The sequence below is a fragment of the Fundulus heteroclitus genome, chromosome 3, assembly GCF_011125445.2.
Source record: "Fundulus heteroclitus isolate FHET01 chromosome 3, MU-UCD_Fhet_4.1, whole genome shotgun sequence".
Taxonomy (NCBI): domain Eukaryota; kingdom Metazoa; phylum Chordata; class Actinopteri; order Cyprinodontiformes; family Fundulidae; genus Fundulus; species Fundulus heteroclitus.
Genome location: NC_046363.1, coordinates 17,087,740 through 17,111,574, shown reverse-complemented (window position 1 = coordinate 17,111,574; position 23,835 = coordinate 17,087,740). Strand labels below are relative to the sequence as shown.

General features: G+C 39.8%; 1 protein-coding gene across 1 annotated transcript in view; it reads right to left on the bottom strand.

Moving 5' to 3' along the window:
* Positions 1-23,631, bottom strand: part of sntb1 (syntrophin, basic 1) — a 59,717-nt gene extending 36,086 nt beyond the window's left edge. The window contains exons 1-2 of the mRNA XM_012854178.3: positions 22,862-23,631; positions 503-746 (exon numbers count right to left, since the gene is read on the bottom strand). Coding sequence (XP_012709632.2) covers positions 503-746; positions 22,862-23,399 — 782 coding nt within the window. The 5' untranslated portion in view covers positions 23,400-23,631. The remainder of the gene's footprint in view (positions 1-502; positions 747-22,861) is intronic.
* Between the last annotated feature and the right edge of the window lie 204 nt (positions 23,632-23,835).

Genomic DNA, 23,835 nt, shown 5'->3' with positions numbered 1-23,835 from the left:
ACCCACATCATTATGACTTTGATGAAGATAACTAAAGAATCCAGCAGGAACAAGTTTAAGCAAAGTTTAATTTTAAAGTGGGGAGAAGAGGCAAAACCACCCAGCTTTGGGACCATAAGTGAAAACTTTCAAGGGTTTTTCTTTCAATTGCCAGTTCGGGGAAAGACAGACAAGAATTACTCTAAATGTGTTGCATAAATAATTTCGTGTTTTTATTGTTGACTTCATCAGAGCAGCCAGAAACCCAGTGAGACACAAAGGATGCATTTCCAGACTTAAAAGACTGGGGATCTGTGACAGTCATGACAGCCTCATTTTTTGTCTATGAATGTTTCATTTAAAGGCAGAGCCATCCACACGGAAAAAGTCGAAGATTGATTGAAATGACATCTGATGTTTTTAAGAATGGTCTGCAGCAAGCCTGCGGTTTCATTGCTGCAGGTTACAATGGGTGGTGTGCTTTTTGTGGTGGCTGATTTCGTCCCAGTGAGCCTCCACCTACCTGTTGTCAGGATCTGCTCTGGTCATGGCTCGTGTTACGCAAGACATCTTCAGTGGTATCCACCTCCTGTCGCTGTTCAGAGACAATGGGGGCTGGCTGGGAGAGCTTGGAGAGTGAGGCGAGAAGAAGGAAGTGATGGCAGGGCTGCCGGGGCGCGGAGACTCCGGAGGAGGCGTCTCCCAGCTAATCTCTGACACAGGGGAGCCCTTTGTGACGTAGGGCGTAGCCTCACGCATGTACTTAACTGGGAAGAAAAGAAAACAAGCTTTTAGGGTAATTAGAGGAACTTAACACATCTAAAATGAAGCACAAATGATTAGGATCAACTTTGTTTTGTCATAATGGCATTTATTCACTATCCTGTTTCTCTAATACAAATTCAAAGAGAATTGCACAGTCTAAATTCTTATTAATAAAATATACTATTTGAATCCCATTTAATGCCAAAGAAAAATCAAGTGTATTTAGCTGGAACTGGTCTTGAGTCAATGTATTTCAACTGAGGGAAATGATGCAGTTTGTCATGAGTAAAAAGGAAGGATGTGGTGTTGCCACATGTTTTCAGCTGTGTAATCACACCAGAGCTGATGAACAGAAGATTAAACAATTTGTAGGACAGCAGCAGCAAGGTAGGCCTCAGTAGCAGAATTACGCAATAATGCTGCTTGAACTTCTCTGGAAAGGAAAACGAGGGGGTGTAATGACTGACATTTGCAATCCCAAAGCGTAGCGTATTGTGTTGGGATTTGATGCGCTAGACGAGCAGAGCAGTACAGAACTGAAATGGAAGGAACAGGATGCGTGGTTTTTATTTTGTTCACGTATAAAAATCTGAAAAGTGCAGCATGCATTTATGTTCAGAACCCTTTAGTCTAATACCTCTAAATAAAACCACAGAGCAACAAAGTTCTCCAAATATGTAGACCGACACAAACTGTGTAGTCTGTTCTCTGTTTGAATGCAGCTGTTTGGTAAAAAGGTCTTAAAAGATTTGTCAGAGAACATTAGTGAGGAGGAGCCTGTTGTTTTTTTTTAGGTTATTAAACAATAGGGCAATATTTGAACATCCCAGAGTCGGTCAGTTTCCGGATATGAAAGGTGTTTGTACCAATTACAGATCCAGATGATGGAATGCAAATAAACTCATCACTTTCAGATTTTTGGGGGGAAAAAACAGTAAAAAGGCATCTCTCCATTTCTTCTTCACAATTATGGACTGCCTGCATTGGTCTGTCGCATAAAATTGCAACTAAATACATGGATGTTTGTGGCTGTAATGCGACAGCCTGCCTCCTCACATCGCAGCAGTTTGTTGCATATGATGCAACTTGACTTTCGGCTGTCCAAACGAGCAGCGAAAACGCTCTCAACAATGTAGACAACTCGGTGCGCCAAGATTAATAAGCATGGAAATAAAAGAGCTCCTGTTTGTAGCAGGGACAGGAGGAGACTGTGAGAAGATTACCGTTTGCCTTGTCTACCACAATGAGCTGGCACAGTCGGCCCCGCCGGCTGCCAGTCTGAAAGGAAAGCAGCGATCGCAAACATGCCAAAAAGCCAGAGCCCCCTGCTGTCTTTTTTATCTCCCAATTAATTTGTTACAATTTATAGATTCCTTTTACCTTCATCTCACCATAACAAATCCCACTGAGATCAAATTCTCCTTCAGAAACTGGCCGTGGCTGAGTGCAGCTTTACAGACATCTAAATCAAAAACGCATCCTGATATAAATCCGCAATGTTTTGATGATTTATGCAACTATGTCTAAGCAGCAACACTGATGGATAATTAAGGCCCGAAACAAAAAAAAAGCCTTGTTAAAGCTCGAATACTGATTGGACACCAGCGGCCTGTGCTGCAAACCTCGGACACTCTCCAAGAAAACGGAGAGCTTTACATGTAAAATTCAAACTGCGCATCACTGCAAGCTTGATAACGATTTTAAACCCTTCATCTCCTTATCTTAAGAGGGAAGCAAACAGGGAAAAAAAAAATAAATGGCGAGACTAGGGAAAAAGTGGGTGTTCTGCTTATTCTCTGTGTGCTGAACGTTCCGCATGCCTGGTATGGATGTTGGATGTTTAATTGGATATACAGAGCCAGGAATAATTGGAATATGGCTGGTGCCATTTGCAACCCAGCTTGTGAACTATTCTGGGTAAAGAAAAATCACCATAGATTCCTGTGAGATGGCGTAACGAGCCTTACTGCCAACCTGTAGAGACTGACTCATAGCGTAGAGGAGGAGACATGGAAGATGTGAGGAAGTCCTCAGCGGGCCCTCTGCGACGACACAATCCAGTTACAAAGCAGATTCATCCGCGCAGACAGATCGGATTAAGGGGCTTTAAAAAAAAAAAAAAAAAAAAAAAAGAGGCTGAAATATTTGTTGCAATGTATCGGAACGACAGAGGTCAATGGATGCGAGAGATAAGAACCAGCTGTGGCAATCGCTGAGGACAGCCATGTCTGACTGCCTGTAAGGAGCCAAAGCTAAAGTCTGAGATTTTAATTCAGCAAGGAAGAGAAAACATACAGCCGACACACAGGGTGCACCTTAATCTGTGATGATGAAACAGGAAGAAAAAGAAATACAGGATCAGATAGAGCCATTTCATTTGCAGGGAAAACATTCAGGTTTTAAAATATGGCATCATAGTAGTGATGATATAAATAAACTGAACTGCACTGAATTATAGCTATAACTAACAGGTAAGTTTTAAAAGTCAAGTAAGAATTATTATCATTTATTACATTTTTCTTTAGGGAAAAAAAATCTGAAGCATTTGGCGATTTAGATTAGAACAGTGGGAACTAATAAAATTTAAACCAGTTTAAGTCATTTCATGTGTAAAGAGCAAGATTAAGCTACAAAGCTGAGTTAGCAAAGTTATGAGTTAAAATGTTCAAGTTTTTACACTAAAATTTACAATATTATCACAATTTACATTTGGAAAAAAAAAATAACCCTTAACTAAAGCGAATCACTTAGTGCAAAATTTAGCTCGTGCGATTTTACCAATTTGTCCACAAGAAGTATGCCTACAGTGCCAGTCACAATTTTACATACAACCATCATAAGCATGTCAGATTCATTTAAAGCTTTTATATTTGAACCACTATTTTTCTTCCAGTAAGGTACGGATAATTGGGTATAAGTTTAAAATACAATTGCTTGACTTAGAACTTTAAATTTATTAAGGATTTTCTCTAATCTGCACAGGTTAAAAATTACATCAAAAAACAAACATTTATACATAGATGTCCTATATATTGTTAAATATCGGGGAGAAAGTACCATTCCTTTGGTACAAGCTCGTGGCACGGTTCTGTCCGGATGATCATAAATGGTAGATCGTATTTATATCTGTCGGTTTCCTGCCACAGACAAAGAGGTCAAGCATTGTGATTGATGTCAGGTCTAGAAGCTTAATGTTAGCTTCTGCATCCTCATGCAACATCCATGTGTGCCCAACTTTTGTTGGTTGGCTGTAAAGTTGAAGGAGGTGGTTCTCCTTTTCATTAACCCACTTGCTTTGTGCAATACACCAGCACCACTGGCAGCATACCAGACCCTCAGTAAAAAGCTGCCACCCCCATGCTTAAAAATTGGTACCGTGTTGTTGGTTTTGAAATCCTCAGTTTGGTTCTTTTTCCATCCATCCATCCATCCATCCATCCATCCATCCATCCATCCATCCATCCATCTTCTGATTTTGGCCAAACAGTTTAAACTTTTTTTCATGTGACAATAATTTTTTTTCTCCCTAATGTATTTGGCTTGTTCATGTGGGTAAGCACCAAATCCATCCTTAAAGGTGTCAATTTCCGAAGTTTGATTCTCAGTCAGCTCGGTCCCCTCACTTTCCAATTATGATAAACCAGTTCCACAGTGTGTCCACAGTAAAAACTTATTTTTGCAGTTAACGATAGCCTTGAGCCTTGGTGTTGTATTAGTTGTTCTTCAACATTTTAACCAATTTCCTTCTGCCTGAGAGTAACAGGTTTGGTCAGATATGATCAAAGTGGTTTAACCAGACAATGTTCCCAAACAAAGATCAAAACTAGTTTTGGGGATAGCCAAAATGAAGCTTATGGAAAAGCAGCAATCTCAACAATATTAACAACGCATGCACCGTGTCTAAAAGGACAGGTCTGTACCAGAAAAACGACAAAATTAAATAAATGGTTTCTCTGCAGCTTGTCTAGATATACTTTACAAAACATTAGAGAGTGTATGTATACACTTAGAGTTTTAGAAATTATTTAAAAAAAATGCAGAATACCCAAAATTTACCAAAAGTTTGTATATTGCATCATCACTGCAGCCCGCTAAAGGAGCAGTTCAAGTAGTTTATCAAAAGCCAATAATTGCTATGACATTCATGAGTGTATGTAAAAAAAAAAAAAAAATGGATCTGAGACAGCTTATCCACTATCAAAAAATATATTTTATAGGGTAAACAAAACCATTAATAATAAGATAATGTGTAGCCTTGCTACATAAAAGCCACCTTATGAAACTGTAGGAAAAGATGGAAAATAACACAGCTGTGTCTGTCCATCTATGCAAAATCGTACAACAACAACAACAACAACATACATAATGTACCATGCAGAAAGTGACCTCTCTGCTATGGCAGGTCATCTTCATGTTGTAATCCTTCATGATCCAATATCATCATTTCATGGAGATATACACAGAAAACAGGTTCAACTCAGTTGACAGTACAGTCAAACTTCTTTTAAATTGAGTCTATTATATATAGCTGGAATTATTATGTTCATTTTTTTTAAATAGCACTGGTAATAAAACCAAAGATTACTTGAAAACTGGAACAATATTGTGCTCCACAGGATAAAACAAGAGTTTCTCCATTTGCAACTACAGTTAGAGCACAGCCGATAGCCGAGCAGCGACAAAAGACGTCTAAAATGAAAGCACAGCTGACTTGTACCACGTATGAAGACACCTCATGGAAACCACTGTGGTTGATCAACTTGTGTGTCATCGTTGTGGTAGATGCACATGATGTGAGCAGAAAACAAACGCAGTTACCCTTCTTTTCAGTCAGACACGTCAGACAAGCAGTCCCCACTGTCATTCCTAGTCGTTGCTCTTCACTTGTTTACACAAAAAACATCTTGAACTGAGAGTGTGTCATATTCCTGACAATAAGCATGGATATGCTTTGGGTTATTTTCATGTTGTGGATAGGAAGAAAAATTATACCTTTGCATCCCATTTACAGAACTGTGAAAAAGTGTAAAGCGTTGTTTGCTTTTTTCAGTTAAAATTTTCGAGATTATTTAAGTAAATATTTATGAGACAAAGATGACCAGTTTCAAATTATTCATTTCTTATGAAAAGAAATGATACATACAAACATGGCCTAACGACAAAACAGTAACTGTCCCCCTCTTAGATGAGTTGTGATTAACCACATTTATTTTGTTCAGTTTCTAGGAGAACCAGAGCATCATTTAAAGCTGCAGGCTTCACCTGCCACTGTTAAGGTCTGTCTTTATAGATAAACTATAAATAAGGGAGACTGGGCAATACTGGCATCTGGGTGAGGCTTCCAAAACCAAAACCTCTGCTAACCAACAAGGCACACCTCATATCTAGCCCCCAAAAAACATGATGATCGCCAAGACCTTTGTAAAAATATTCTGTGGTCTGACAAGACAAAAGTGGAACTTTTTGTAAAAAGTGTCTCTTATTACTGTAAATCTGGCGTCAATCTAGCAAGGTACATCAGAAAAAGAGAAGAACACCAAGAGTCAAACATGGCGATGGTAGTATGATGGTCTGGGCAGTGTCAGGGCCTGGATAACCTGTTGTAATTGATGGAATCATGAATTCAGCTCGCTACCAGAACATCCCGCAGGAGAACATCCAGCCACCAGTTCTGACTTTAAACTCACTTGGGTTAAGCAGCAGGAAAAAGCAGGATCTGTGACATACCAACAAGTACACCTCTAAAAGGCTCAAAGCAAGCAAAGATTTACTCAAAGCTCTCCAATGTGGCTGGATTAAGGCCCTACACAACAAAGTTGTCTGATAAAAATTGAAAAGTTTGGTTTTGTTCTGATAATTTACATGACAACGGCAAATGTTTTCTCTGACAACAGCACCGAAAAAAGGAAGACCAGTTTCTGTTGTCGTGTAAACAGAAAAATCTGATTTTTTCTCACAGGGCAGGAATCCCTGCCTCATACGCAGTATTACAAAAATCTGTAGAAATGAATGCATACACGCACAACATAACGGCTGCCTCCAATTTTAAAAACCACAGAGGCAGAAAATATAAATGGCGGATAGTGGAATACTGTTTGTGCTGCTGCCTCAAAGTAATTATAATTAAGTCATCTTAAAGGTGCATAGTTATTTGACTTTTTTATTTCTTTATACGTCAGTAGCTCACTCTGGTTGCATACAAAGTTTTTATGAAATATTATCATGTCCTGCTGGCGTATTAATTGTTATTCTGGAGTTTAGGCTTTGTTTTTGCTCAGTTTTGCACTTAAGTAAATAAAGCTTTTCATGTTTATTTATCATTTTAACAGAAGTACGTAGTGCACATGTGCAGCAGGGGTTAAATATAACAAGCTGCTTAACTGACGGACGCTAAACCTGCCGACTTATATTTTGGCACAAAAAGGACCATCAAAACACTAGCAAGATGGATGTATATAACCTTATTTTATCATGATTAAATGGTTTTTGCTCTTTTTTTAACAGCATATTACCTGGCTATCTTTAAACAACAGTTGAACCTCGTCATCGGTCCCCAGGAAAACTTTATTCTCTGCTATCTTGAACATTTATTAGTTGTGGCGGCTTTTAGGCAGAAACGTTTTGTACACATGCACATGTTAAGTTTCAGAAACATAGCACCAACTAGTGGCGTGGCAGGGAAATTACATAATTTTCAGAATCAGAATCAGAAATACTTTAATAATCCCAAAGGGAAATTGCTGTTTCAGTACAACCGCCATCACAAACATCACAAACATTTCAGGGGGAGACAATTTACCGAGGCCTTGCTGCCAAGGACTCCGTTTACACGGTGCCCACAGGGCGCTGCCATTACTCTGTGGAAAGATAGGGGCCACAATAGAAGGGAGGAAAAAACACATATTTCAAACTTTATCCTAATACAGAATACCGCTGGAGATATCAAAATCTCCAACGGTATTCAAAAGATATGCTTCTACTGTTGAAACAGGGGAAAACCCTGTTTTAAATGGATCATTGTCGTGTAACGAGTTCTACAAAAGGAAGTGGCAAACTGTTTACATTGATGTAAAAAACTATTTGCCTTTATCGCAAAGCTTTAATTGCTGTTATTGCTGTCAAGGTTGGCACAACCAGTTAGGGGGTCAATTACTTTTTTTTTTACATGAAAAATAAAATATTGCACTTACTCAGGCTTTGTCTGACAATAAAACAAGTTTAATGATCTAAAACACTCAAGAAGGACATAAAAGCAACAACAGAAGATATCTGTCGATGTAATAAAATTCCTATTTTTCTTTCATCCATCTATTGTCTATAGGCCTAACCAGCTTTCTGGGCCGGGCCACAAGGAACAAGTCAAGTACCCCTGAGAGAGAGAAAAGCCATGCATGCATGGGGAGAACATGTAAGCGCCACGCAGGTCGGGATTTGAATCCAGGACCTTCTTGCTGCAAGACATTGCTACCAACTGTGCCACCACGCAGCTCTTTTTTTTTTTTTTTTAGCTAAGCACAGATAGAAAAGCGGTAAGTGCGGGGGGGGGGGGGAAGTAGTTCATGCAATCATCACCCTGCATGTGTGTGGTTCTCCCTTGGGTCATGTTTCTATTTCACTCCAACACAGCCAACCCTGCACAATAACCTCAATAGCAGAAAATGAACTTGGAGACATTATCATGCTACTTGAGCCTTCGTTTGAAACAAGAAGGCTTTGCACGTTACACAACTTCAACGAAAAGATCCAAATAAGGGCTCGCCCTCCCCCATCTGTTTGACTTTATTTCCCTTTTTTTTTCCCTGGCTCATGCTGGAGACTAACAGAGCATGTGGATGCATGCATAACAAAACCTTTGTCAACATGACTGAAATAAGAACAGGCTGTCACTGCAGTCTTTATAGAGACTGTTGCTCTCTGTTCTGTACATCTGTGCATTGCTGTGAAATTTGTTTATTTTTTATCTATGCGCATTTGTTTGCATATTTTGCAACTGATAAATTGCATTTTCTCTCCTGCTTCCCTGGATGGGGCTACTGGACCTCAGTCCATATCAAACGCAAACAAACCAAGTTTTAGCCCCATTCTTTGGCGGAGCCAACCATTTAAACAAACACAAACTCTCCACTCTTAAACAACTGGCTTAACCACAATATCTGTCTCTTATTTAATGGTGTTTAGGAGTACTTAATGAAGTCTGAAGTCACAGTACTTTCTACCATATGCTCTCAATGCGATTTTTTCTAGTGAGAAAATACACCACAGGTGGATGGAGGCCTCCTCTCATTAAACCCAGTGGGAGAGAAGCAGAGGGTGGAAGGAACTAATCAGAGCAAAAGGAGTACAAAAGAAGATATAGGCTCCGACTGCTTAATGAAGCCTTGCAAGCCGGTGTTATCTGTTCACCAGAGCAGCACAAAATGGGCGTTAAAAACCCACCCTTGGGGCATCTGTTATTGACAGATTCTGATTAATGTACCAAAGAGTCCAGATACTATCAAACCTATACAATCTTCCAAGGTAAATCACCTTTTAACAGAGAGAATGCGGCATTCAAATTTGAAACGCATGCATAGATGAATGACCGTGAAATTCAGAAAATGTTCAACTTCACAAACAAGGATGAGTCACTCTCAGCAAAGTAGAACAAAATATGTTTAGATATTTGTATCTAATTAAAATAGTTATACTCTAATATTCTGCCATGGGCTAGGTAAATAAATATATAACTATTAAGAAAAAGACAAAACTGCTGTTTTATTGTGCAATGTAAAAACACCACCACGAAGAAATTTTAATAGAAAATCATCAACAGTGCTTAGTGTGTTTTGAAAATCAGAAGAAAAAAAATCCTCAAGCTTCAATTCTAATAGTTTAAAAACAAAATAAACTGTGATTTTAAAAAGTTATTGTGTAACAGCCAAGGACCTTGCAGCAACAAAGTGCTGGGAAAATCAGGCATGCGGCGATTATTACCCTGCACTAGATCAGAAAAAAAAAGAAGACAAAACAGAAATAAATGAATTACACGGTCTTAAATCAGGCTCTGGAACGGCAAGCCCATCGTCCAAATTCAGATGTTGTTTTATTTATTATTAGTGTTTATGATATGGCTGGACGATATTAGGAAAAGTTGCAATATGCGATAATATTGGAAAATGTTGCAATAACCACATCGCCTGCGATAAACACATAAAAAATTAAACGCTTTCTTCTTTAGGGCCATAGCAAACAGAAACTCCAGATAATGAGTTGTCTATTCAGCTGCTAAAAACAAAAACAATCACATTTCCATCTCAAACACAGGGCCTTAATGAAAAGGTTGCCTCTGTCAGGCTTGTGATGTTTTAGCAATGAAACAACTTATCTGCTTATCATCATTAACACCTCTTTACCTTCTCAAACTTTTTGTGTTGCATTACACAACAAATGTCACCAAACATGTAAGTGGCACTAAGAACGTGAATGCAGGGTGCTTAAATAATTAGCTAACACTTATTGCACTCCAGGCGCTTCTTTGTAATGTATACATTGCGATCATTGTGATATTGCGATAACGATACATTTGCGATATATTGTGCAGCCCTAGTTTAGGATCACTACAACAACTTGCTCTGTCAGTATCAAAAATTCATTATTTATTCACAATACTGTAGGTCCTTTTTATCACAGCTTCATACATCAGTGTCCTAATTAGGATCAGAATTTTGTGACCAATCTTCACATCTTCTGTTTTTTTTGTGTGAAACGATGACCTACCAATACCAATTTCAGTTGAGTACGATTTATCTTTAAAGATTAACACAGAAGGAGATTACAGGAAAACGTTGAGGGTATTTCTTTCAATGGTTTTCTCTTCAGGGTTTTACAAACATTTCAAAACAAAGACGAAAGGATCATGGAGTTTACATTTTAATCCAAGTTTAGCGTTTCATATTATCTGTGAGTGCACCATATGTATGGTCTTTGGCGTGTGATGTTAGACCAACTACACTGCACTAATCACTTTGTTTTTGTATTTGAGATCCCAACCTTAAGGTCAACAGTCAGATCTGATCCATTTCTGGCCAGCTGTTTATCTCACTTATCAACAGCATGTTGTTGCATCCATCTATCTGCTGTGGACACAATATATCTGCAGTTCCATAAAGAAAACCTACAAACCAACATCCATAGATACATTTTATTAATTTATGTAACTTCTTTTAGTTCCAAAAGGTTTCCTTTTAAGAGCAGCGGACAATGTTATGTGAAATACTATATTTTTCATTAGATATATGTTTTAACTGCAGCTTTAAAATAAACAGTTTACTAAAGATAAATTAGCAATCCCCTTTATTTGCACGACATCTAATCATGCATCTGTATTGAATTTAATCCTTTGAATTAGTCAGATGAAAAAAAAATACTTAAATATCCTCGAATTACGATGTAAAGCTCTTACTTCTAGTGCCACAAAGCCTAAAAGCTCTTTGAACACCACGTACCGTGGTTTCAGCCGCTGAAAGCATTTTGCCTGTGAAGACCATCTCTATTTTGAAAGAGCGGAAATACGGGAGACGAGCCAAGAGTACTTTAAGATTGCAGAAGAATGGCAAAGCAAATTGCCCAGAAATCTGCCTGCCTAACCTCCCACAAGCCAGTAGGCCCATTAAATAGACCACCAAATCTGCTTTAAAATTGCCTTGGACGGTAAAAGCAGAACCGATGCTACCTTGAGACAAGTCGGTGCCGAATCAACGCTCTCAAGGAAGTGAGGGGGGCTGATTGTTAAAACAATAAATACAAAAGGAAAGACTGGTAATGTACACAAGGATTGGGAGTGAGTAATACGGGCTTAAAAGGGTTTACTGCCATATTTCATAACACTATATAGTACAATGACAATAAAAAGGATGATAAAAAACTGTTAAAAAAAACGAACAGCTTTATGGCTATAACTCTCAACAAATACAGTCAGACTTACACACATTATCCTCTACAAATAAAACAAACCCATCCTTCAACAGGATACTTCATGACATCTTTTTTTGGTAAGTACAGCAAATGCATTTCTAAAATGAACATAATATTTATGCTTAATAAGTGGAAACATAAATGCTGCCCTTTTTACGCTCTAATGAAACTTCTGGTGGGAAAGTAGTTTCACACAATCACTGATTCCTATAATCATATTTTCTTCCCTTGGCACATGATAAACAATATTACAACAATAATATTGCTGGTCCCTAATGAAATCCATAATGAGGATTCAGAGTTCAGTTGAAATGGGGAAATACCTTACATGTTACAGAGTTTTTAAATTTTTTCCAACGTAAAATGTCCTTTCCAGGAAAGAAAAGGAGATGAATGGAACTGAAAGAAAGAAAAAAAATTGAAGGAAATAATTAAAGCATTTAATTAAAACAGGGAAAGAAAGCAGGGATGGCAAAAGATAAGGTGAAGATCCTTTAGTGTCCCACGATTTGGGTGTGACAGTGGCAAAGACACAGACAGAGTTACACACAGTTTATAGTAGCGAAAAAACAAACATAAAGGTAGAAAGGAGGAAGACATTAGGTACATGGGAAGAATGCAAGGAAAAAAAGAAAGAAAGGAAAGACAGAAAAAGGAGCAAAGAGAGGACGAGGGAAGAGCGGACACGTGAAAGGAAGGATAAAAAGCATGTAAGGAAAGAGGGACAAAAGTGCATATGGATGAGAATAAAGCCTAGAAACAAATATTTTTCCATACTCTCACATTCTTTATCCAAACGTGGCCAGACCTGGAAAATCTACAATCGCCATCCCTGCTATGACTTTTAAAATGTGTTTTAATTTATTTGCAGAAAGTAGACAATATGACTGATGACTAAAAGATTTTTTTTAATCTATGACTTATTTGACTTATTTTATTATTAGTTTGTCTTTGTTAATTTTTTTTTTTTGTCTTGGTGCGGTAACCAACAAAATTTAGTGTGCTGGTGTGCAATGACCAATAAACGTCCAATCTCATCTTATTTAAGGAAGCTGGCTTAGAGGTGGTGTTATAAGGTGTGATTTATCTATTTAAATTTAAAACTGCTACATTAACATCTGGAGCACTTCCCATTGCTAACTTAGGAGCATAGAAAGCCTGATGCATTACTTTTACTATCGCCACAGTAAAACCAAGAGAACTTCCCCTACTTCCCTAATTAGCAACATTAAACCACTTCACTTCCTAAAAACCACAGAGTCATTTGCTGCGAGAACAGATGGTAGGTTTCACACCTCGCTCCTGTGTTTTCAGCTGTGACACAGAATCAAGCGAAGTCAGTGGTGTGTGACTGAATTTTTTTTTTTTTATTACGTACGATCTTGGCCAGCTGTCTTTAAATCTTCTGTAAAATGTAAAAGTCACTCCAAAACTAAAAAGCTTCCCTGATGTAGAAAACGTCAACTTTGATGACTACAGTTCCATGTAAACTAAAATGACGACAGCGCTGTTCAGCAGGAGCTTTGTTTCTTGTAAAGCCTACAGGAGGAAACCGGGTCTTACCCACAGGTCTATGGTTTTGTTTTGGCTGTATAAGCATGTCAACACGACAAGGACTGAGTGATTCAATCTGTCATCTTTGCCACAATAATCACCAGTGTAACACCACAGCTGCTGTTCTTCTCAGCCCCGTCTTCCACTCTGAGTCAGAACCTCCATGCAGCAACAAAGCCAGGAGATGATAGTTTCTCTAATGGCATAAAGAGTCAGCTTGTAGACACAGTGACTCTGTATCACACCCACATGACACAGTGAACCACACACACACACACACACACACACACACACACACACACACTGAGGCATCAGTCTAGACTACACTACTGGGGCCTCAACTCTCATTGGCACAAACAAATACACATACAGTGAGGCATATGTTCAGAGACAAATACAGGGGGCAATCAGAGTGCTGACAGTGGCTCACATTTACACACACACACCAACACACACCAAAATGAAAGTACAAAATGAGGACCGTGACTTGACTTCCATATATATTCAGGCTTTTCTATGGTCTAACCCTGACCCTAACCCTAAGCTTCTCAGGTTTATACCTAACCCTAATTGACACCTCAGTCCTAAAACTAACCCCTAGCCCAAAACAAAAGTGAGGACCCAAAAAAAAGCTCCTCACTTTACATCAAAGTCCTCACTTTACTAGTGAAATTAGCCAAAAAATGTTCTCGCTGAGCTGCAAGTACCAGAACACACACACACACACACACACACACACACACACACACAAAGACCCTCAAGCCATCAGCCAATGACAGGTTGGGCTCGTTAAGGACTTATCACAGGATCCTACAAGACACTGACTCATATCCTCCCTGCTGGATCTTTGCAGGTGTTCTTTATTGTCGTCTGACTTTTTTTTTATCCTCCATTCACACTGCTTCCATGTGGAAGCTCCCAATGTGTGTTTGTTTGCATGAGCTGAAATATATGTGGTGAAATATTTCTTCTTCTCACTCTACTGTTTGCTTGGGCACCTTCTTTCCAGTGCCATTTAAGTAATTACTCGTGAACTCTTTTTACACATTTTTGTGTGTCAATGTCTTTTGTTGGGAATTATATGATATAAAGTAGGACATATTTATGAAGTGAAGGGAAAGTGTTACATGATTAAAATATATTTTACAGCTATGAGCTATTTGGAGCTTTGATCAAGTTCAGTCAGATTAGATGAAGAAGACCTATGAAACACTTTTGAATTCTCATTTGGATTTAGGTCTGGATTCTGACCTAAATCCTAATTTGAAAAATGTAATTAAACAAAAAGCAGAAAAGAAACAGGAGTGGGTTAAATTAGATGCTGGAAAGAAAGGGAAGAGACGGGCGGAGTAGAGAAAGTTTGGATGCAGCCAATGCCCATAATTAATTGACCTTTTTTTAGAGGGGCCAAGGTCACCGCAACTAGTCAGCCAGACCAGTGACGACACGGGACTGAGCAGCATGGCTACAGCAACAACCATTGTGGATCAAAGAGTAGTGAATATTAATGAGGATGAAGTAAGAAAGGCATTGAAAGGAATGAAGAGTGGAAAGGCAGTCGGTCCTGAGGATATACCTGCAAAATATGGAAGCGTCTAGGAGAGACAGCAGTAGACATTTTGACTAGTCTGTTCAACAAAGTCTTAGAGAGCGAGAAGATGCCTGAGGAATGGAGAAGTGTCCATTTTTCAAGAACAAGGGAGAAGATCAGAGTTGCGGCAACGACAGAGGAATAAAATTGATGAATCATACAGTGTAGTTATGGGTAAAATATGCAGTTTGGTTTCATGCCAAGAACAATTTCCACAGTTGCAGTTTTCACTTTGAGGATGTTGTTAAAGAAGCACAGAGAAGGTCAGATGGAGCCGCATTGTGTTTCTATAGTTCCAGATAAAGCATTTGACAGGGTGCGGAGTGAGGAGTTGTGGGATTGTATGAGGGAGTTTGGAGCAGCAGAGAAGGATGTTAAAGTGGTGCAGGCTATGTCTGAGAGCCATAAGACAACAATGAGGTGTGCTGTAGGTGTGACAGAGGGGTGCAAGATGGAAGTGGGACTGCATCAAGCATCAGCTCTTAGCTTCTTCTTGTTTGCTGTGGTGATGAACAGGTAGACAGACGTTAGACAGGAATCTCCATGGACTATAATGCTTACAGATGACATTGTGATATGTGGTGAGAAAAGGGAACAGGTAGAGGAAAATCTAAAGAGATAGAGGTTTGCCCAAAAGGAGCCTTGAGGTTACAAGGAGCAGAGATAAAGAACGTGGAAGATTTTAAGTGGCTTAGGGTCCGCGGTCCAGATCAATGACGAGTCTGGAAAAGACGTGAAGAAACGTGTCCAAACAGGTCGGAACGGGTGGAGCAAAGTGTCAGGCGTGTTGTGTGATGAAGGAGTATTGGCGTGATTGAAAGGAATGGTGTACAAGACGGTGGTGAGACCAGCGATGTTGTGTAGTTTACTGCAGTGGCACTGAGGAAGAGACGGGAGGCAGAGCTGGAGGTAGCAGAGATGAAGATGTTGATGTTCTCTTTGGGAGTGACAAGGATGGATAAGATCAGGAATGAGTTCATCTGAGGGACAAGCTCATGGTGGATGCTTTGGAGATAAAGCTAAAGAGAACAGAGGGAGATGGTTTGGACATGTACAAAGGAGGGATAGTGAGTACATCGGTAGAAGAATGCCACCAAAAGAGGAGATTTATGGATAGAGTTAGAGAGGACATGAAGGTAGTTGGTGCGACAGAAGAAGATGCAGAAGATTAGGTTTAGATGGAGACATATGACTCGCTGTGATAACCCCTGAAAGGGAAAAGCCGAAAGAAATAGTTCTCAATCTTCACAATCTCTATTGAATCCTGTTCTCAGGCTTAATACTCAATAGGATCAACAGAATGCAAACAGGTCAAACAATGTGTTTCATAACATAACGTAAAAGGATTTGCCTTTACACAACAATGCAGAGATAGACAGCTAGACTAAAGCTGGAGGCAAAGGGAACATTGTTCCTGTAGTTGGAGTAGTTGTTGTCTTTAAGTCTATATCTGATGTGTCATTATATTGAGTTGCCTTAGTTTAACAAAATTGTGAAATAGACATAAGATAATGTCTTAAAACTAAAATCACTGTTTTGTGTTTGTATTTGATGCTGTGGGTCTGTTCTTCTTCAGCGGGAACAAGAAAGCCAATCAGTTGATGAGAGGACGGAGTAAAATACAAAGAAATCCTGGAGGAAAAACCTGTGGCAAAAATAGTTCCACTTCCAGCAGAACTATTACTTTAAAACTTAAAGCCAGAGCTACAAGGAGATGGTTTAGATCAAAGCATGTTCATGATCCAATTGCGAATATGAGGCATTTCTTCAAAACCGACGTTCACAGACCTTTTCGAAACTATTTTGCACAGAAGAATGGGCAATAATTTCAATCTCTAGGTTTGCAAAACTGGTAGACATACTCTAAAAGACTGCAAAATATACTGAAACGCATCAACTCAGGGGTGTTGAATACACTCATCTGTGTTGGTCCATCATATATAATCCTAGTATAAGACATAAGATTTTGTGGCTGTATTGTTACAAAACATGGTTGTAAGAAATTAAATCTACAGGAAATGCAACTTTCAACTAAAGTAGGAAGAAAAAAAAAGGTTATTCTTATTTATAGCCAGCTCTATAACGTCGGCCCTTGTGGATTGATAGTATGGGGGGAGGTGTTCGTATATAGCAAGCAGCCCCAAATCCCTGGAGAACGAGTGAAGGACCCAGTACATGGGCAACGTAATGTTAATTAGAAAAGACATCAAACAATGTCAAGAAGACCAAGTGTTTAAAGGAGAGAGAGAGAGAGAGAGAGAGAGAGAGAGAGAGAGAGAGAGAGAGAGAGAGAGAGAGAGAGAGAGAGAGAGAGAGAGAGAGAGAGAGAGAGAGAGAGAGAGAGAGAGAGAGAGACTCTCTTCTGGCTGCCTAACGATCTCTCCACTTTAAAACTTTTCCTAAATGAATCATGCAGTTGGAGGAAAGGAAGCTTCTGTGGTGATACTCCACAGTGCTGAAGGCTCCAGAGAAGCTGTCTCTTTTCTCATTTCTTCTGAGCTATTAAGGCCTCGTCACAGAAGACGTTTTGACATGTTATCGCTGGAAAGGTACAGGAGCAAATAAAAAATAATGGCTGGATTCCTCTCCTTGTCTGCAGTTTCAGGTCCTCTTGTCTCTCATGTTCACTGTGACATGTCAAAATGTCACAACGGGAGCTAAAACCGGGGGCTTTATTACTCTGACTTGCTGTATGTTGTCATTTAGGGGGATTTGATGAGACACTGGCCCAAGAGGACCCTGCTATAAAACAATATGTCAAGTTGAAAAGGTGACGCCAAAGTTGGGACATTTTTTAACTTGATCTGCAAAATTGCTACCACTACCAAGAACTTTGCAGCACAGTTTTTTTTTTATGTTGATGCATTACTGTTGGTTTGAACAAAAATGTAATCGATTAAAACTAGAGTTAGCAGGTTAGACCTTAAAGCCTGATCAGCGTGTCCCTACTAGTTTCCTAGGAATTAATCATGGGTCATTTACTGGTACTAAGGAATTCAAATGGTTTTAAAAGCGGTATTTCATAACCAGTAAAAGGTCCCATCAAACCCTCCCAACGGTTTAAAGTAATTTTGTTGAGATGTAAACCAACATAAACCACTCCAGAACCAATAGTAAATTCAGCAGGTGTATATACAGCTGTATGATAATCTAATACATAATCGCAATGACAATTATATTTTAACTGGAATAATCATTGTGGTACATCATGCAGCAGCAGCTGAGATAGTTTATAGTTTTAGGTCTTTTTAGGCACTTAAAAAATATACTTTTTGTGTAAGTGATTGCTTTGAGTATACTCCCTGTCTAAATGCATTTGCGATTTTACAGAAACATCAGTAAACCTAATGGCGATGTCCTGTTTGCTGCTCAGCTGATGGCTGATCCTGTGATGTGGGCGGCAGAATCATTTGCATATAGGCCAGGTAGCTAAGTTCATGTTACCAGCGTTTACTGCTGATGCATATCAACCTCAAATGTAAATAGAGCCTTTAACGTCTGTGTTTGAAATTTGGTTCTGAAGTTGGAGCACAGATTTAAACCTCAGAGTCAAATTACTGCCCTTTTATTGCCTATGTCTGTCTCTCCCGCTCTTTGTTTTTCTTTGATGCTATAATTTTATACCACTTTTATATACTGCTGGCCACATTTATTGGAACCTACTGTAAAGGTGATCAAGAAGCCTTCAGAAGAAAGTATCATAACCTGAACTACAATAACTCTTCTTTCCAAATCAGCACACTCCTTTTCTATATTTTATTGAGGTGGCCATTGGGGAAAAAAAGTCAATTTTGTGTTGTAAACCATTTCAGTTCAAGACCTTTTTTTCAGTATTTCACCAGATTTAATTGTAAAATGTTGGTTTTCAAACATTTTGTGTCGAAACACAGTCTAACAAGGTGCCCACTGTATCATAGATTCCCCCTCGTGCTTAACAGTGGACTTACCTGACTCCGCCAGATAGATTTGCTCCGCATATCCATCTGGAAACCTTCCGTTGAAGTAATTTTGGGAAGGGGCGAAAATACTGGTTAGCTGATTGGCCTATGTTGGTGATAGACGGGCCAAATAAACCAATCAGATTCGTCGTCGCTCTGTTACGAGCGACGACGAAAACACAACCACAAGCCAAGCTACTCTTGCTGCTGCAAGTAAAGGCTCGTTAGCTCAGCAGAGAAATACTCTGTAATTCCGATAAAACTTGCTCGATAGCCGCGCTAACGCTAGTTTCATCGGCTGAAGCCACCATGTTCTTTAGACTGAACTGTCGCGCTTCTCGTTGCGTCACACCTCAACCCGCCTCAAAGCCAACGCTGATTGGACGTTCGTTTGGTGAACGGCTCCAGATTTTCTTTAACGGAGAGTAGCCAGACTGATCTGCGAGTGAAACCTTGAAAGCTCGCGAGATCAGGATGGTCTCACGAGGCTAACAGTGGACATGAGGTGCTTTTCCATTTAACCATCCTTTGTTTCATGGCAAGCCCAATTGAAATGTTTGGAGAAATCAATATCTTAGTCACCTCTGACCAACCCCAACAGTTCCAGTTAAAGTCCCAGTAAAGTTTAGGACACTCATGTTCACATTGTGAAAGCAGGACGGAACAAAATATTATTTTTTCTCCTTCTGCATGACCTCCCGTACATCCAGCTGGAATGTCCCTTCTCTGAAGCAAATGGGCCTTTGAGCTATATTTACATCCCAGGAAAAACATAAAGTCATAAATTCATATTCTGAATATGACTGAGATCAACTTAAAAAAAACTGAGGTATTAATAAAGAAAATAATTTAGTTATATTTATTTTACAGGAAACTGATTGTGATAAAAAAGTATCTCTGGAATAACAGATACTCAAGTTTAAGGTTAATGTTACTTAGAAGATGTATTCATGTCAAGACTTTTTGCAAGAGTTATCATATTTGTATTTCCAAAAACACTGGTCATTGCTTCAGTAAACTACACAGACATGCACAAGGAAGCACTGTTTGATGCACAAAGACACACAGCAAACACGCACGAAGCGAAGGCAGCATCATCCCCCTGGGACAGGTTGCTCAGGAAGTACTGAGGAAATATCACTCATTTTTTTGGCTTTAAATAACACAGAACTCATCATGCTGACGTCAAACGTCATTTTGTGCATGATACAAAGCATGCTCAGTACAAGTCTCACATCTAACAGGCACAAATCTGATATACTGCACTTCGCAAATGTTTTGTCACATTTGCATATGCAAATGATCTTTGGTCATTTATAGATGTATCTAAAAACACAGTCTATCATTTTAAAGTCAGCTCTCACTGCCGCTCAACACTTTCCCAATTAAGTTCTTGTTTCAACCATTTTCCCTACCACTTCCCTGTCCCTCAGTTCCCCTGTTCTCCACTCTCTCCAATGGTGCGTTCCAGTTCCCTAGGAACTCGAAACTAACAAGTCACAGTCGTCTTCGACTTGTTGCATTTCAGTTTGCCTCTTGTATGACAGTAGGAGAAAAAGCATAGACTCTCGCACCAAAGCCATTATTAAAACCTACAAATACAGCAAACCCGAGTCTCAGAATGCCTTTTAAAGTAACATTTGATTGCAATATCTTTTTTAAGCAGTGCTGAAGAGTTTAATTGAACATAAAGAACGGTAAATAACAACAGGTGGTGATTCTTAATTGCTCATTTAGCCACTAAAGGCTATTGTTTTCTCAAACAATAATAATAGCACTGTTCTAAGTGGTATGTTGGGCATATAAACAGCGCTGAAACATCCCGTCTTATAAACATTGAAAAGTAGTACCGATATGACAGACTGTTTCATAAATAATAGAGAACTGCTGAATAGTTAGAAGTGTTTAGTTTTACTCAATGTTGCTGCAAGTAGAAGCCATCATGAACGCAGAAGTCGGGTTCCATCCTGTTGCACCGACTTTCCAAATTGTAATTCCGACTTTAGGGGCCGATTCAGTTGAAATGACCAACTCAGAGGTTGGAAATTTCGACTTTTGAAGACAAATAGAGCTCAGCTTTATTATCTGCATAACTTCCCACATGGGGAAGCACTTTTGTCTTATAGTCTTCCCTGAAACAAGAAAAAGCTCAGACGCAAAAGCTTTTGCTTATATGTTTGTTAGTAGTTTACAAGAGGGTTTACATCACACAGCTCATATCAGGGTAGATGTGGCCACTTTAGAGCCTGAAATGGGATAATTACAAAGAGGGAAGATGCTTGTTTGATCTGAAAAGATTCTTCCACAAAACCTACTGTCGTTAACATGCAGTATAATCTCTGTAAGAGAGGTCAGAATCGGCAAAAATTGGCATCGGTAGGCAGATCTTCAAGAACGTTGGGTTTGAAGTCAGCCCAAAAATCTCAGCTTTGTACGTGTGTGTCTAAAACTCTCACAGAAGGCAATCAATGAGTGACCTATGAAATGGCAAATAAAAAATTAAACATCTGTTGTGGGAGATACTTGAACTTTACCCTTCAGCTTCATACTCCCCAGGGAGGCCATGGACTACGTGGTGAGCAATTTAAGAGCTGCGGAAGGCTGCTTACAGGAAAAGTAATTTTACGGGACTTATTTAAGCACTGACAAACAAATAAGCACAACCTAAAATAAATGCAAAATTGCAAATTGTTTATTCACACAGGTGGGTTTACAAGAAGCTAATTTCATCTCATGAGAGGTGGCAACGTACAGGTGGATCTCAGTCAATTAGAATATCCTTTGAATGTTCATTTATTTTACTACTTCACTTCAAAAAGTGAAACTCACATTATGTCGATTTATTCCACAAATGCACATGTATTTGTTTCTGTTAATTCTGACTATTATAGATTAAGAGCAAAATTAAAATTTACTTTTTTGGAAACTTAGAACGTCACATTATAAAACAAGTCAACACAAGGAGTGTATTCACTACACAATATAATATATTTAATATTTGGTCTCGTTTTGCATGAATCAATGCAGTGAGGCTTGGAGGCGATCAGACTGTGGCCCTGCTGAGGTGCTCAGGAAGGTCTGGTTGCTTAATTAATGACCCTTAGGTCATCTGGAAGTGCCCAATGTCTCTCATTTTTTTCTTGAAAGGTGCCATGTCCTGCTGGAAAATGAAATCAGAAACTCCATAAATGTTTCTCTGCAGGGGGAAGCGAGCGACGCTGCTGGTGGTAGACGGCTACACTGACTTTTCACTTGATAAAATACAGTGCACCAACACCGGTAGGTCACAGGGTGCCCCAAATCATCACTGACTGTGGGAACATCATACTGGACCTGAAGCTACATGAATTTGGTTCCTCTCCACTCTGTCTCCAAACTCTTGGTCCTCGATATTCTAAATGTATGCAAAGTTTGATTTCATAAAAAAAAAGAGGACAACTGAGCAACAGTTCAGTCTTTTTCCCCCTTAGCAAAGAAAATCTGAATGTGGTCTCTGGTTCAGAACTGGCTTAACACCAGCAATTCAACAATTACAGTCCATGTCCTGTATGCGGTGACTCTTGAACCACCGACTGCAGCCACAATCAGCCCTTTGTGATTCTGTCGAACATTCTTATATGGCCATTAGTCCACAGTCCCTCTCAAGGCTGTGTTTGTCACAGTTGTGTCCCACTTTTTTCTTCCACTCAACTTTTCAATTCAGTGCTCGAGTGCAGAACTCTGGACAGCTTCATACCAATGACCTGTTGTGACTTAGCCTCCTTAAGGGTACAATTGTCAAGACAGGATTCTTTTTCATGATTAATTTGGCAGCAACATCCCATCTTTGCATAAAAAAAATTGTCTAATGTAATATTCAGTTTGAAAAATATATATATATTTTGGGGGTTTTATTGGCTCAAACAAACGCTTGAAATATAGCACTCTGTGTAGCTCACTAAACATACGGGAGTTTCACTTTTTAATTTGACTCACCAAAATAAATTAACTTTTCAATTAAGTTGTTGAGATTCACCTGTAAGCTGCAAGAAAAAATGTTTATGTTCTTGTGCTCCCCTCTTCCAGCGATCCTCTCTCCTACCTTCCAGTGTCACCTCCTTCCCTGCTCGTTTCAGCGCCTGCACAGCCTCGTCGTGCGTCGCGTCCCGCAGGTTCATGCCGTTCACAGAGAGGATGGCGTCTCCCACATACAGAGCTTGGGTCTGGTCCGCAGCAAGCCCCTTGAATATCTTGCTGATGAGTATGGGCATTTTGTTCTCCTTCCCTCCTTTAATGCTTATCCCGAGCCCCCCGATTTCCTGCTTGGTCACCTTGACGCACCGCTTTCTGTTGGCGATCGCCTCGGGCACCCGCTCCGGGAGGTCCGTGAAGGCGGTGCGCACGACTTGGGGGCCGTTGTTGGAGTTAGTGTTGCTGTTGTCCAGGTAAGATCCATTGGTGAGCCCGTTGGAGCTGACGCCGTCGCCTGAGCCGCAGTCCTCGCAGCTCAACGTGAGCGCCTCCTCGCTCAAGTTTGCCAAAACTTTGTGCCAGCTCTCCCGCACCAAAACCTCCACAAATCCACTTTTAAGCGCCGTGGAGACACTCGAGACTCCGACTCCCGCTGCTACCACCGCCATCTTTGGAGCATTTCGATTAAGAAAAAAAAAATCACATGTGAGTAAGTTCTGTGCGCGCCCTCGATCACTCACTCACACTCTCAAAAGTCTAGCTCATGCCGGACTTTGGTCCCTGTGAAGTTCTCCGCGGGACTTGTCACGCACGCACGCACGCCGCGCAGCCAGCCAGAGCCCACTCTGCACGGGCTGAACCTCCGCTCCGCCCGCCCGAAGATCCTGAAGCTGCGGGGTGGAGCTCCCCCCCACCCCAGCGTCAACGCATTTCCAAACATAAAAACCGAGCATTACTATTTGCATCTTCCGACCGATTAAATAGATGCAAATAATGTGTCAAAAGCACACTGGAAAGACGCCAATAACCTGCATTATATTCGATAGTCTCCAACACAACGAATGAATTATAATCACAGTAGTCGGAACGTGTTGGGTTTGTGCG